Source organism: Heptranchias perlo, chromosome 2 (assembly GCF_035084215.1).
Source record: "Heptranchias perlo isolate sHepPer1 chromosome 2, sHepPer1.hap1, whole genome shotgun sequence".
NCBI lineage: Eukaryota > Metazoa > Chordata > Chondrichthyes > Hexanchiformes > Hexanchidae > Heptranchias > Heptranchias perlo.
Genome location: NC_090326.1, coordinates 161,911,485 through 161,927,969, shown reverse-complemented (window position 1 = coordinate 161,927,969; position 16,485 = coordinate 161,911,485). Strand labels below are relative to the sequence as shown.

General features: G+C 44.9%; 1 protein-coding gene across 2 annotated transcripts in view; it reads left to right on the top strand.

Annotated features, from left to right (window-relative positions):
* Nucleotides 1-16,485, top strand: part of dlec1 (DLEC1 cilia and flagella associated protein) — a 162,290-nt gene that overhangs the window by 25,362 nt on the left and 120,443 nt on the right. For both annotated transcript variants that reach the window (XM_067968317.1, XM_067968308.1), the window contains exons 6-9: nt 1,224-1,340; nt 9,163-9,353; nt 11,549-11,760; nt 15,543-15,627. In XM_067968317.1, the coding sequence (XP_067824418.1) occupies nt 1,224-1,340; nt 9,163-9,353; nt 11,549-11,760; nt 15,543-15,627 (605 nt within the window). The remainder of the gene's footprint in view (nt 1-1,223; nt 1,341-9,162; nt 9,354-11,548; nt 11,761-15,542; nt 15,628-16,485) is intronic.

Sequence of the window (16,485 nt, the reverse complement as noted above, 5' to 3'; positions counted from 1 at the left end):
AGAGCAGCCAAGGTCAGCTGCCTGCTTCCGCCCCCTCCCCCCCCGACCCTTCCATACAGTTTCTTTATATGTCTGGAACTCATTCAATACCCTGGCAGTGTCAGCAGAGTCAGAGGTGAAAGTGGGACCTGACAGTGGGGAACGGAGGCTCCGCAGAAGTCAGCCCCGACCCCCTGTCCCTGCGGGCTCGGGTCCCTGGGGTTCTGCTCTTAAAATAAGGGCACTGGGTGAGCATCACACTCACGTGGAGGCACTGAGAACCAACTTGTAGGGCCCAAGACAGGTGGCAGATGTGCAGAGTCCAGTGCCACCCTCCATGCCAATATCCAGAAAGGTTTCAACATAATATAGCACCATCAGGAGCGAGTGGTGGCACATCTGCATCCGTTTCCCCATCATAGAGGGCCCTGCAGACCAGTCAGCATGTCCAAAGTGAATGCTTTGACCGTCAGACCTTGGAAGAACATTTGGAGAGAACGACAGAAGACAGCTTCTCAGAGCTGCAAAGGTGACATAAACTCTGGATGTCCCTCCCTAAACCTCTCTACCTCTCTCACCTCCTTTAAGACACTTCTTAAAATTTACCTCTTTGGTCACTTTTCCTAATATCTCTTTATGTAGCTCGGTGTCTAATTTTTGTATGTTAACGCTCCTTTGAAGCACCTTTACTATGTTAAAGACGCTATATAAATACAAGTTGTTGTTGTTGTCAACATCTCCCAGAGTCTGCAGGATCTAACTGATACCATGAGGTCTGTCCTCCCGCTAATCAGCATGCACTCAGATCTAGGACCCAGACAAGTGGCGTGGCTAGGATCTGCCTTCAGTATGCCATCCTCTCTCCTGATGACAGCTCACGTGACCTTTTCTAGCCAGCCCCTCAGCTGTCTGGCCTTGTAGGTTTCAGTATACAGGACCAAGTTGCCCACGCACCTGCGGTGGTGACGCAGCCTGCTGAAGAGTTCTGCTGGAACTCAGAATTTCCAAGACAAAAGTCCACTTTAGTTCCAAGAAGTTCATGATACCACAGCGCAGTCAGGCTCTCAGGTATCACTTTGGTGCAGCACCGGGATAGGTTTAAGAATAGAGTTGAATGAGATTGAGAAGACATGGGCTGCCAGCTGCTTTAGCAGTAAGTGAGGGTGCTGCTGTGCAAGGGGAGCCATGATTAAACCAGACATGCTGACACTGATAATCTTTCTTACCCGTCTGTCTCCTTGCAGTGAAGTCCGCATTCAGGTGCTGCATAGACAGTGAGCTACTTAAGAAGCACAACTTAATCGTTCCCGAGGATTATATCACTGTGAAGCCTGTGAGCACCAAAGCGCCGTTACCTACAGGTAAAGTCCGAGTACAGTGTTTATCCCTGGGACTGACCAATTCAATTCATCCATTGGCAAGAAAGTGTTTACAAAGCTGGGAGCTGACTCTGTTACCCCCTTCCTCCCTTCCGTTTGACATGCTGTGCTTGGGTGCTGCCCTGTCTTAGTTTTGGTGGCCGGCCTGGCAAAATATTTGGGCCTGAACTTGCTGAAAACATGCGCCGTAGTAATGGCGCATCTACGTCGTACGCCATTATTACGGTGCAGAAATTTAGGAAATTATAGCACGAGTGACTCACTCCATTACTCACACCATAATTTGCTGGGACTTTTGCGCTGCTCCACAGAGACCCTCGCCAAAAAAGTTGAACAGCTAATTATCATAGCTGCCCCCAATAAAATAGGGCCCGGGCCCCGAGTGGCAGCTTCACGTCTGGTCCGGTGGAGTCTGAGGTAAAATGGAATGCACTGCCTGAAAGGGAGGTGGAAGCAAATTCAATAATAACTTTCAAAAGGGAAATGGATAAATACTTGAAGGGGCAAAAATTTGCAGGGCTATGGGGAAAGAGCAGGGCAGTAGGACTAATTGGATAGCTCTTTCAAAGAGCTGGCACAGGCACGATGGACCGAATGGTCTCCTCCTGTGCTGTATCATTCTGTGATTCTATAAAAATCAATGGTGCTTGCGAATTTGCGGCAGTTCCCGTCGCTACCACTTAGATTGAAAAACAATGGCGCTGGAGACCTAGCAGCAGCATGATTTATGTTCTTATTAGAGATAGTTGCTCCTGATACCTCATTATCCACACTTACGAACATACAAAATCGATGGGCAGGAAAAGACCAGCTTGTCCATCAAGCCCGCCCCACACCATGATGGCTGGAGCATCACTAAACATTTCTTTACCCACCACACCAGCCGGAAATGTATTCCAGAGGCTCACTACTCTCTGGGAAAAGAAGAACCGCCTAACATCCAGCCTATTCCTACTCTTCTGAGTTTAAACTCATGTCCTCTGATCCTCCCCAATCTGTTAAGTGCCCACGAGATCAATCCAAAGAGAATCCCCAGACCCAATCTCCTAATAGAATCATAGAAAGTTACGGCACAGAAGGAGGCCATTCGGCCCATCATGTCCCTGACGGCCGAGAAAGAGCTATCCAGCTTAATCCCACTTTCCAGCACTTGGTCCATAGCCCTGTAGGTTACGGCACTTCAAGTGCACATCCAAGTACTTCTTAAATGAGTTGAGGGTTTCTGCCTCTCCCATTCTTTCAGGCAATGAGTTCCAGACCCCCACCACCCTCTGGGTGAAAAAATTTCTCCTCAGCTCCCCTCTAATCCTTCTACCAATTACTTTGAATCTATGCCCCTTGGTCACTGACCTCTCTGCTAAGGGAAATAGGTCCTTCCTATCCACTCTATCTAGTGCTGTCATAATTTTATACACCTCAATTAAATCTCCCTTCAGCCTCCTTTGTTCCAAAGAAAACAATCTTTTCTTATAGCTAAAATTCTCCAGCTCTGGCAAATCAGCTTCGAAGCGCTATGAGACGCTGCTGAGAGACCCTGAAAGATGCTAAATAAATGCAAGCCTTTGTTTGTAGTTATAAATTTTATAATTGACAACCCCACGTGCTCAAAATCGATAAGTGATAACATAGGCAAGAGTGAAACTTTCAACATCCATAGAACATGAAGAAAACATACCCTCGGTAAAATAATACATCGGTTGCAATTAGAGACTGAAATTAGCTGTAATCACTTTTTGGGTTAGTCCAGATTTTGGTCGCTTTCAGAATTGTGATTAAGTATTGGCAATATATGGAGAATTGAAAATGAGCTGTTATCACTAGCAGGAATGTCAACAGCCACAAGCGACTGGCCATGTTTCACAGAGACTGCTCTCGCTCTCGATCAGTTGAGCATTTTCTAGTTTAAGGGCTCGATTTTAAAAGTAAAAAACAGGTGGGTGGGGGGTGGGGGGTGGGGGGGGGGGGGGGCCTTGAAAATTGCTACCATTTCAGACCCGCCTCCAACCCGCCCATTTCCGGTTTTCACTGAAGTGGGACGAGGGACGGGCGGCCAACCCGCTCCCAGGAGGCGGGTCGGGCCTTAAAACCTTTCACGGAGGCTTTAGGCCTCCATTTTTAACTAATTCCCGATTTCAACCCCGAGGGACCGGGATTCCCGGGCCTTCTGTTTTATGCCTTGTGAAAGGAGGCGGGAAGGCCCGAGACTGCAGGAAAATGCCTAAAAAGGCACAGCTTGTGGGCCCAGAGAAGCAGGAGTGCTTCCCCCAGGCCCAACAAGCCTACCTGCACCAACCCTCCCCCACCACCACCCGGATCGTGGACCACCCTTCTCCAATCGACACCCACCCCCATGTGATCACCGACCCCGATCCTCCCCCTCCGACTCTGACCCCGATCCTCTGAACCTGACCTCTGACCCCGATCCTCCGACCCTCCCTCTTAACGATTGCGGACACCCGATCCCGCCCCTCCCATGACTGACCCCCGATCCCATCCCCCATGACTCGCGACCCCCGTGCCCACCTGTGCCCCTTGCCCACCTGTGCCGTGCCACCCCCGCCCCTCCACTCCATGCAAACAAAGACTTACCTGCAGATGTCCTCTCCGTGGCTGGTCTCCCATCCGACTGAGATCAGCTGGTCAGTCGGACGGGAAACTGACAAAAAAAAATAGAAGATGTCCTTACGTCAAAATCGTAAGGACGTCCTGAAAACCCAGACTAATGGGTTTCCCCACCTCAAATTGACCCACCTGCCCCCTTCCCGGCTCCGTTTCAAAATTGAGCCCTACGCCTCGTTAAGCAAGTGGATTTTGTGGCATCAGAATGTAAAGACGTATCAGCAAAAGGGTGCCCAGTGAATATTGTCTTAACAGTAAAATAATTTATAAGAAATAGGAGCAGGAGTAGGCCAGACGACCCCCACGAGCCTGCTCCGCCATTCAATCAGATCATGGCTGATCTTCAACCTCAACTCCACTTTCCTGCCCGATCCCCATATCCCTTGATTCCACTAGAGTCCAAAAGTGCATCTATCTCAGCCTTGAATATACTCAACAACTCAGGATCCACAGCCCTTTGGGGTAGAGAACTCCAAAGATTCACAACCCTCTGAGTGAAGAAATTCCTCCTCATCTCAGTCTTAAATGGTCAACCCCTTATTTTTTTTTATTCGTTCATGGGATGTGGGTGTTGCTGGCAAGGCCAGCATTTATTGCCCATCCCTAATTGCCCTTGAGAAGGTGGTGGTGAGCCGCCTTCTTGAACCGCTGCAGTCCAGATGGTGAAGGTTCTCCCACAGTGCTGTTAGGAAGGGAGTTCCAGGATTTTGACCCAGCAACGATGAAGGAATGGCAATATATTTCCAAGTCGGGATGGTGTGTGACTTGGAGGGGAACGTGCAGGTGGTGTTGTTCCCATGTGCCTGCTGCCCTTGTCCTTCTAGGTGGTAGAGGTCACGGGTTTGGGAGGTGCTGTCGAAAAGCCTTGCGAGTTGCTGCAGTGCACACTACAGCCACAGTGCGCCGGTGGTGATGGGAGTGAATGTTTAAGGTGGTGGATGGGGTGCCAATCAAGTGGGCTGCTTTGTCCTGGATGGTGTCGAGCTTCTTGAGTGTTGTTGGAGTTGCACTCATCCAGGCAAGTGGAGAATATTCCATCACACTCCTGACTTGTGCCTTGTAGATGGGGGAGAGGCTCTGGGGAGTCAGGAGGTGAGTCACTCGCCGCAGAATACGCAGCCTCTGACCTGCTCTTGTAGCCACAGTATTTATGTGGCTGGTCCAGTTAAGTTTCTGGTCAATGGTGACCCCCAGGATGTTGATGGTGGGGGATTCGGCAATGGTAATGTCGTTGAATGTCAAGGGGAGGTGGTTAGACTCTTGTTGGAGATGGACATTGCCTGGCACTTGTCTGGCACGAATGTTACTTGCCACTCATCAGCCCAAGCCTGGATGTTGTCCAGGTCTTGCTGCATGCAGGCTCGGACTGCTTCATTATCTGAGGGGTTGCGAATGAAACTGAACACTGTGCAATCATCAGTGAACATCCCCATTTCTGACTTTATGATGGTGGGAAGGTCATTGATGAAGCTGCTGTTTACTCTCTTTCCCCCCCCCCCCACTTCTTGAATAGCGGGGAAACATTTGCTAACTTCCAGTCCACTGGGACCGTTCCAGAATCTAGAGAATTTTGGTTACCAACCCTCCCACCAGCGGAAATAGTTTCTCCTTACCGCTGACATAGAAGTGCTTTCTATAGATAATTCAGCTCTCACGTGCTGCTTTAATGGGTGCCACCACTCACTGAGGGAACTCTAGAGTCTGCAAATAGAAGTTGATACTGGGTTTGCAACCTGGTGCACCTGGAGGGGAGTGCAGCAATCTACTGCTAGAACTATTACATACTATTAGATATTAAATAGTATTTACAGAAACAGGCCATTCGGCCCAACAGGTCTATGCCAGTGTTTATGCTCCACACGAACCTCCTCCTATAGTATCGTGGTATCATTGTAGATACAGCACAGGAGGAGGCCATTCAGCCCATCATGCCTGTGCTTGCTCTTTTAATGAACTACCCATTTAATCCCATTCCCTTGCTCTGTTCCCATAGCCCTGTAAATTTTTTCCTTTCAAATATTTATCCAATTCCCTTTTGAAAGTTATTATTGAATCTGCTTCCACCGCCCTTTCAAGCAGAGCATTCCAGACCATAACAAATCGCTGCGTAAAAAAATGTTTCCTCATGTCGCCTCTGGCCCTTTTGTCAATCACCTTAAACCTGTGTCCTCTGGTTACTGACCCTTCTGCCACTGGAAACAGTTTCTCCTTATTTACTCTATCAAAACTATTCATGTATTGACCACCTCTATCAAATCTCCCTTTAACCATCTTTGTTCTAAGGAGAACAATCCCAGCTTCTCCAATCTCTCCACATAACTAAAGTCCCTCATTTCTGGTACCATTCTAGTAAATCTCTTCTGCACACTCACTAAGGCCTAAACATCCTTCCTAAAGTGCGGTGCCCAAAAATGAACACAATACTCCAGCTGAGGCCTAACCAGTGTTTTATGAAGGTTTAACATAATTTCCTTGCTTTTGTACTCTATGCCTCTATTAATAAAGCCCAGGATACCTTTTTTTTAAACAGCCATCTTAACTTGTCCTGCCACCTTCAAAGATTTGTGTACATACACCCCAGGTCTCTGTTCCTGCACCACTTTTAAAATTGTACCATTTAGTTCATATTGCCTCTCCTCAAAATGTATCACTTCACAGTTCTCTGCATTAAATTTCATTTGCCATGTTTCTGCCCATTTCACCAGTCTGACTATGTCCTCCTAAAGTCTGATCCTCCATATCCTCCAATATCCTCCATATTGTTTGCTACATTTCCGAGTTTCATGTCATCTGAAAACTTTGAAATTATACCCTCTGTACCCAAGTCCAGGTCATTAATATATATAAAAAAATCCCACCTTACTTTATCCAACCCTATCAACATATCCTTCCATTCCTTTCCCAGTCATGTGCTATTTGCTTCAATCACCATGTGGTAGCAAGTTCAATTTATGTTCCATCCTGTCTGGTGAAGTTACGAGCCAGTCTTATCCAGGCCATCCCAATCCATACCAATAACTGCAGGCAATGTAGTTCCTCCATCCTTTTTCTTTCCACCTCCTTCCAACCCCCTCCAATGCCGAAATGTTCCACCTTTTGCAAATCAATCTACCTCACAGCTTGGTATCACTGCTCAAATCCAACGGAATTGAGTCTGAAGGATTTGAATGTTAACCAGTCTATTTTACACCCTGGGTATAATTTTAACCTAACCCACCCGGTGGGAAACGGGCAGGTTCGGGTCGGCTGCCCATTTTACACCCTGTCCAATTTTACCCTCCGTTGAAGTCAATGGAGAGTAAAATCAGGCGACGTGTACAACGGACGCCGTATCCAAACCCACCCGTTTCCCGCCCGGCAGATTACATAGAATTTACAGCACAGAAATAGGCCATTTGGCCTACCTGGTCTATGCCGGTGTTTATGTTCCACATAAGAAATAGGAGCAGGAGCAGGCCGTACGGCCCCTCAGTAAGATCATGGCTGATCTTTGGCCTCAACATGAGCCTCCTCCCACCCTACTTCATCTAACCCTATCAGCATATTCTTCTTGAAAGGGTTAGTTTAAAATGATACCCTGTGCCACCACTAGGCCATTATGCCATACATCCTTCAGGCACTTGTTGAAACCTGTACTTCATACATGAATTGCGATCAATTTAGTTTTCTCACGGTAAAAGCAGATCTTAATCATTTCTATGTAAAATGTCATAGCATAAACATTACAAGTTAAATGAATGTCTGGGGGCATCCTTAACCGAGTGAGACACATCTCCCAAGGAGTGGTTTACTTGTCGACTCAGGTTTGATGTTAGTCTCGTAATGAGTTTCTGGTTCAGTCCGACCTGCTGGAAAAGCTGCTTCCCCCAGAGAGGGTGGGAAAAACAGAGGTTGAAATACCTTGGGTCACTCCCTCACACCTACAGGAAGACATTAATAAACTTGCAGAATGGGTGTGTAATTAGCAAATGAATTTCAATATAGATAAGTGTGAGGGGGCCACGTACTCCTTTGATAATAAGAGTCTAAATGGGGTAGAGGAGCAGAGGGATCTGGGGGTACAGATACACAAATCACTAAAAGTAGTGACGCAGGTTAATAAGGCCATAAAAGAAAGGAAAGCAAACCAAGCACTGGGGTTCATTTCTAGAGTGATAGAATTGAAAAGCAGAGAAGTTTTGTTAAAGTTGTATAGAACCTTGGTCAGACCACACTTGGAGTACTGTGAACAGTTCTGGTCTCTACACTATAAAAACGATTTAGAGGCATTGGAGAAGGTGCAAAAAAGATTTACTAGTATAACCTCTCAGTTCTGCTATCAGGAAAGATTGAACAGGCTGGGGCTGTTTTCTCTAGAAAAGAGAGGACTGAGGGGTGACCTGATAGAGGTCTTTAAGATTATGAAAGGGTTTAATAGGGTAGACGTAGAGAAGATGTTACTTGCGGGGGAGACCAGAACAAGGGGCCATAAATATAAGATAGTCGCTGATAAATCCAATAGGGAATTCAGGCGAAACTTCTTTACCCAGAGAGTGGCTAGAATGTGGAACTCGCTACCACATGGAATGGTTAAGGCGAATAGCATAAGATGCCTTTAAGAGGAAGCTAGATAAGTACATGAGGGAGAAAGGAATAGAAGGATATGCTGATAGGGTGAGATGAAGTATGGTGGGACGAGGCTCATGTGGAGCATAAACACCGGCACAGACCAGTTGGGCCGAATGGTCTGTTTCTGTGCTGTACATTCTGTGTATTTCTATGTAGTGGTTGGTCAGAGAATAGCGCCCTCAGTAGATTTCTGTGTTCAGCCAGTGCATCTTGCATGGCAAGGGGAGACTTGAAGAGGAATAGGAAATAAGGCCTAAATAGCACAGCATGTTAGAGCTGCAATGAGCTATACCAAGGAATGGATTAGAGTCGGCTTTTCACTTGCTATAGTGTTTTTCCAATCTCAACCATGGCATTGTAGGATGGAGCCAAGCAGAGCATAGAAAATTGGAGAGGAAATCATCAGGTGAGCCACTCCCCAGGACCTCTTAGGGACTGGTCTCAGCACAGCCTGGGACGAGGCTGTCCATACTCGTGGCTACGGTTAGTGCAAGGCTCACAAATACCAGAAACAAAAGATATAAATTAAAATGATGGTTCTAGCAAGGACTATATTTTTCTTATTCATCTTGTTCAGGAAAACCTGGGACCTATCTACCCGAACCAACAATCAGCTTCAAGAAACGCATTTCTAAGAGCCCAGTAGATGATGGGTATACGGACATGAACCCACCTGAGGCTCCCTGTACATTGTTGGAATGTAGATCGTCTTTAACTTTTCTGTCGACTTCTGATGAAATCACAAGTCTGCAAAAATCCATCCCTCAGGTATGCCTTCCCGCCCATGTACAGTAATGTCATTAAAAACTGAAGTGCTCTGTTTAGATTCTATCACTCTGTTTTTGAAAAACAGAATTGCTGATATTCATTCAGCCTAGGCTGTAAGTAAGAGAGAAGTTTATCTTCTGTAAGGTTTAGAAGATGGGTTAGTTGGTAAAGTCAGTGTGTAACTGAGAAACGTATATCTGGAAGGTCCCAGGTTCAATTCCTGCTTTGTGCTGATGTAGCATATTTCAGATTAACAGTAGGTGGGGTACTACATTGGGCCTCTGCACCCCTGGACTAGGGAGGAGAAAAACCAAGTATGGCTTAAGAACGTTAGAAATAGGAGCAGGAGTAGGCCATACGGCCCATCGCGCCTGCTCCGCCATTCAATAAGATCATGGCTGATCTTCGACCTCAACTCCACTTTCCCGCCCGATCCCCATATCCCTTGATTCCTCTAGAGTCCAAAAATCTATCCATCGCAGCCTTGAATATACCCAACGACTCAGCATCCACAGCCCTCTAGGGTAGAGAATTCCAAAGATTCACAACCCTCTGAGTGAAGAAATGTTTCCTCATCTCGGTCCTAAATGGCCCACCCCTTATCTTGAGACATTGACCCCTAATTCTAGACTCTCTAGCCAGGGGTAACAGTCTCTCAGCATCTACCCTGTCCCCTCTAAGAATTTTATATGTTTCAATGAGATCACCTTTCATTCTTCCAAACACCAGAAAATATAGGCCCTTTCTGCTCAATCTCTCCTCATAAGACAACCCTCCCATCCCAGGAATCAATCTAGTGAACCTTTGTTGCACCGTCTCTAAGGCAAGTATATCCTTCCTTAGGTAAGGAGACCAAAACTGTACACAGTACTCCAGGTGTGGTCTCACCAGAGCCCTATATAATAAAATATTTGTTTAATGTCTCTACCATTTCCTTATTTCCCACTATAATTTCTCCTGTCTCTACCTCTAAGGGACCCACGTTTACTTTCGCTAATCTCTTCCTTTTTACATACTTGTAGAAGCTCTTACAATCTGTTTTTATATTTTGTGCTAGTTTATTCTGATATTCAATTTTCTCCCTCTTTATCAATTTCTTGGTCATCCTTTGCTGATTTCTAATACCCTTTGATACTAGCTCAATTGCTAAATTTAAATCTGAGATAGATAGCTTTTTGGCAACCAAAGGTATTAAGGGATATGGGCCAAAGGCAGGTATATGGAGTTAGATCACAGATCAGCCATGATCTTATCAAATGGCGGAGCAGGCACGAGGGGCTGAATGGCCTACTCCTGTTCCTATGTTCCTTTGAATCCTCAGGCTTATTGCTCTTTTTGGCAACATTGTAAGCCTCTTCATTTAATCAAATACTGTCCTTAACTGCTGTAGTTAGCCACGGTTGGATCACTTTTCATTCCTCAAGGGAATGTATATTCATTGAGCATTATGAATTATTTCTTTAAATGTTCGCTATTGCTTATCTACCGTCATATCTTTTAATCTAATTTCCCAATCTACCTTAGCCATCTCGCCCCTCCACCCTACGTAATTGGCTTTTTTAAAATTTAAGACCCTAGTTTCGGACCTAACTACATCACTCTCAAACTCAATATGAAATTCTATCATATTATGATGACTCTTCCCCAGAGGATCCTTAACTATAAGATTATTAATTAACCCTGTCTCACTACACAGTACTAGATCTAAAATAGCCTGTTCCCTAGTTGGTTCCTCGACATATTGTTCTAGAAAACTGTCTTGAATGCACTCCATGAACTTGTCCTCCAAACTACTTTTGCCAATTAGGTTTGCCCAGTCTATATGAAGATTGAAGTCCCTCACGATTATTGCATTACCCTTGTTACACACTCCTGCTTCTGCTGCTCATTGCTATCCGATGACCCTTTTGGGAAGTATGTGTTTACAAGTGCAGGATACATAGATACACATAGAAGTTACAGCACGGAAGCAGGCCACCCGGTCCAACGAGTCCGTGGTGTCATTTACCCTTCTAATGACATTTACCCACCCTGTACCCATATCCCTTCCAGCCTCCTTTTCCTTCATCCACCTATCCAGCCTAGTCTTGAATGTTGACATAGTTTCTGCCTCAACCACTAACTGCAGAAGTGAATTCCACAGCCTCACGACTCATCAGAACATGGTATCATTGTAAATTCCTCCTTTTTGAAAGGAAGCAAAGTCTAAGAAGAACATCTGGAGGGACGAGCTGCGCGCCACCGATCGAATCCAGGAGCGGCTGGATATGGCGAGGTTCGAGAAATGCCACAACTTCCTGAAGAACCCGCGCTTTCTGCCTCCTCAAGAAGGAGGCAAATCGCTCATCATTCCTAAAAAGAAGGTGGAGAAGAGGGTGGGCGGAAGAAAGATATTTGTAGAGGAAAGGTACAGAGTGCTCAGTGTATAAAATAAACTTCATTAGAATGTGTATATGGAATCATAGAATGATCCAGCACAGAAGGAGGCCATTCAGCCCATCATGCCTGCTCCAGCTTTCTGAAAGAGCTATCCAATTAGTCCCACTCCCCTGCCCTTTCCCCATAGCCTTGCAAATTTTTCCCCTTCAAATATTTATCCAATTATATTTCCTTTTATTACTTTTTGGTGTTTGTGCAGATTAAATTCTAGTACTGTTCCTGTCGCAGTCTTCAATCAACATGTATGATATCGTGAAACGTGCAGGCTATTGATGTCTGCCACAATATCAAAAAGAATGGATTGAAAAACAAAACACTTACCAAAACAATTTCAAAGCATGCATGCATGTGAATACATATTAGCAGATCTCACGTGGTGTGCTCCCGGTGAGTTGGAGGTGATGGGATATGATTTTATCGGGGAGCCGGGAAGGGGGCGGGGGAGTGGAATTCCCGTACGTCTTTACGATTTTGACGTGAGGACGTCTTTTATTTTTTTTCGACGCTTTCCTGCCTGACAGGCTAGCCTGATTGACAGGCTGGCCTCAGTCGGACAGGAGAAGAAGGAAGAGGATGCGAGCAGGTAAGTCTTAGATGGTTGTGGGGGGGGGGGGGTGGGGGCAGTGGCAGTCATCGGTGGGGGGGGCGGGGGGGGGGGGTTCGGGGTCAGAGATCGTGGGGAGGCCTCGGAGATCGTGGGGTGGGGCGCTGCAGGCAGGCTTGTTGGGCCTGGGGGAAGCACTCCTGCTCCTCTGGGCCCACAAGCCTGCGGGAATCCCGGCCCCCAGGGGTTAAAAACAAAAAAATCTATCAAAATGGAGGCCCACAGCCTTGTCCTGCCTCCGTTAAAACCGGAAGTGGGGGAGTTAGGGGTAGGTTTTAGATTTTAAAATATTTTACTGACCTCCCAGCCCCAAACCCATCCATTTTCCCCTGTTTAGTAACAGTAGGGGTGTTATGCTTTGTACAGCTTGATGTCAAGGTCACTGATTCATGGTGCCTAAATAAGTCAGATTTCATTTTCTATGGTGGGAGGAGGCTCGTGTGGAGCATAAACACCGGCACGGACCAGTTGGGCTGAATGGCCTGTTTCTGTGCTGTACATTGCATGTAATTCTATGTAATGTAATACACGGTATTTTGGGATGTTTTAAAATCTGTTTCGGGATCAAATTCCACAACTCTTCATAGAAATAGACACTTTTCATCTTCACTGTTACCCAAGCGATGAAGATGAATAGTCTTTCCTCATCCTAAATCTGTTTTTTTTTCCCCCCAAAGTAAAAATCAAATGAGTTGGATTTTGAAAGCTTCTGAACAGAAAGGCTGTGATTAGTATCAACTGCTTTGCTGATAGTCAGAAAATGTAGCCATTCTAATTAGACACAGACACAGACAGAATACAAAAGTGAGGAAGTGATGCTTCAGTTGTACAGAGGCTTGGTCAGAGTCCATCTGGAGTGCTGCGTTCAGTTTTGGAGCCCCAAACCTCAGGAAGGATATTTTGGCCTTGGAAGGGAGTACAGCGTAGACTCACCAGAATGATACCAGGGCTTAAAGGGTTAAATTATGAGGACAGCTTGCACAAACGTGGTTTTGTATTCCCTTGCGTCTAGATGGTTGAGAGGTGATCTAACCGAGGTGTGTAAAATGATAAAGGTATCCAATAGGGTTGATACAGAGAAACTATTTCCTCTGGTGGGGGAGTCCAGAACCGGAGGATATAATCTTAAAATTGGAGCTTGGCCATTTAGGAGTGAAACCAGGAGCCACTTTTTCACACAAAGAGTAGTGGAAATCTGGAACTCTCCTCCCCAAAAGGCTGTGGATGCTGGGGGCTAGTTGAAATTTTAAAAACTGAGATCGATAGATTTTTGTTGGGTAAGGGCATTAAGGGATATGGAGCAAAGGTGGGAAAATGGAGTTGAGGTACAGATCAGCCATGATCTAATTGTAAAGAATCTTACAACACCAGGTTATAGTCCAACAATTTTATTTGAAAATCACCAACTTTCGAAGGATTTCCACATTCACCTGACGAAGGAGAAAGCCTCCGAAAGCTTGTGATTTTCAAATAAAATTGTTGGACTATAACCTGGTGTTGTAAGATTCTTTACATTTGTCAACCCCAGTCCATCACCGGCATCTCCACATCATGATCTAATTGAATGGCGGAACAGGCTCGAGGGGCTGAATGGCCTACTCCTGTTCCTATCTTCCTATGTAATCTGATGGAGTGGATCACCCACCCATTGTAGAACCCATCTGATTGTCATTCCATTGAAATCGATTAAATGAAAACTGTGCGTGTTCTATTACATGTAAGTGATCTGGTCCACCAGATTACCATCCAGGAGGTGGACAAAAATCCACCGTACTCTGTTTCTCTTTTTCCATCTGTCTCTGTCTCTCCCTCCTACTTAGCATGCTTTCTGAAATGGGTCTCTGTGTCTTTCTGAAATTTATAGAGTACATCATTGAACATCAACTAAAACTACAACAGATGTCTGATTAGTACAGTTGTTCATTTTTTTCTCTTCAATTTTCTCTCTCTCTCACACACTGATTTAAAAAAACAGAAATAAACTTTACCTGAATAATATTTTTGTTAAAATAATTTTGATAAGCAACCAAATAGAAACTGCTGGAAGCTGAAGATAAACATTCAAGCAGTAGGGAAGACTAAAAATTATTAATGCGTCCTGGGAAATTGCTCACAACGCACAACCTAACACTGCAGGATCAAGACTTTGGGCGGAAGTATCAAATTTAAACCCAGGCTTTTGACAGTGACTAAGGCCTTGAAGTAAGGTGCACAAAAGACAATTCAATGGGTAAATGTAATTCTGCTTTTGTGAAAATGTATTTTTATAATGTACTTTGTACTGTCCGTTGTTGACGAAAGATGGGGGGGTGAAATTTTCTTCAGATTTCAAGAGTTAAGAGAACTTGGAGGACCAAGAAAGGAATTGGTGAAGGCACTTAGAGGTTGTAGAGGTGTGACATCTAAGTATGACAGATATGTGTGAGGGATATAAGGGTGACACAAAACATGATAAAGTGTACAGGAATATGAATAGTTTGACTGTAGAATTGCCCATAGTCAATTGATGAATATTAGATGGCGATAGAGTTGGGAAAGAGACTTCAGAATGTTGCTCCACATAGCCACCTGGTGGCCAGAGCCTGCAACTACACCATGACAGTTGCCACAGCAAAACTCAATCGGAAATGTTGACATAGCAGTTTACAATGGAAAACATTGACACAAAAGTGTGCCCAAAAATTGTGACAACAGAAAGTAAGGTTTGTGGACAGGAAGTGGGCACCTTACACAAGAATTTTAATGATAATATGTATCTAAACGTAATGACCGCATGGCAACAATTCCTTTTTGAAGGGCCAAGTCCGACAATGCAGGACACCACCAAGTTTAGAGAGAGTAGCTGAGTAGATCATAGATATCAAAACGCTACAGAGATGCCAAGCTTGGGTTTTAAATGGCTGAAGATTATAGGAGGGAGGCAGGACTAGGGGAAGCGAAGGAGTTTCACAGCTTTGAGTTCTTGAGACAGGATGAGCTAGAGTTGAAGGTGTTGTAATGGCTTTTAATATAATGAAAATGATGAGAGATGGAAGAGTGTATAAGGTGCAGTATTTGGCTAGGTTTCTCAATTGCAAAAATAACAAACTGTAGGGGACAGAAATCTGGATTTCTGATTTGTAATATTGTTCCTTTTTGTGGTGCAGTGACCCCAGTGAACCCATTCCTGTTTTTCTGGCGAATCCACCAATTGTTCTCTTTATGGACTACAAAGTGGGACAGGTGTATGAGGTAAGCACGAGTGGTGTAAGTCATTTCAAGGCGGTGTAAAAATGCTTAAATTAACTTTATTGATTCTCTCCCCGCCCCCTCCCCCCCCCACACAGAATCAGAGATCCATCCTGTTTCAAATGATGAAATTTGAACAATATAAGGGTAGATTTTCTGATCCTCAAGACTGGTGATATAGGAGTCACAATAGGTGCTGGGGGGATGGAAAATCAGCCTTAGTGCCAGAGAGCCAGATTGGTCCCACGTCACATCAAGCGCTATATTTCCAGCCGAGTGGCCCTAGCTTTATTTAACTATTACAGGATGTAATTAAATGAGGCCGAGCTCCATTTTCCATCTACCCAGGCTGAGATTGATCTGGGTACTCCCTCTACTTATTCGGAGTGGACATGAGCGATGAAGCTATTAAAGGGCCTGAGACTTTTATGCCACTTTTTTGTTTCGTAGTTTTGTAATACAGATTCTGTTATTAATTTTTTTTGCTGTCAGTTTAATTAAATTTTTTTCATCAATTTTTTCAAACTTTTTTATATTGGCGTTTTTTTTTTATTTCTCTTAACTTCGCACAATGTTTACATGAAGCTTAAAGTGGCCACCTAATTCACCAGAAAGCAGCCTGTAATTAAGACATTTACAAGATATCAGCAGCACTGGAAAGTGGCAAAAAAAAAGGAACATGAAAAAAGAGCTCTTACAATGCAAACTTTCATTAGGGGCTCAGGTGGTGCCACAGCATCTAAGTGAAGAGTCCTTGCCAGTCAGCAGGGGCAAGTCAAAATTAGCGATGGGGGTTGATTTTGAAGTGTCCCATTCGCAGTTTTGCATGGTTGAAGTACGAGATGAGAAAAGGACGCTAAG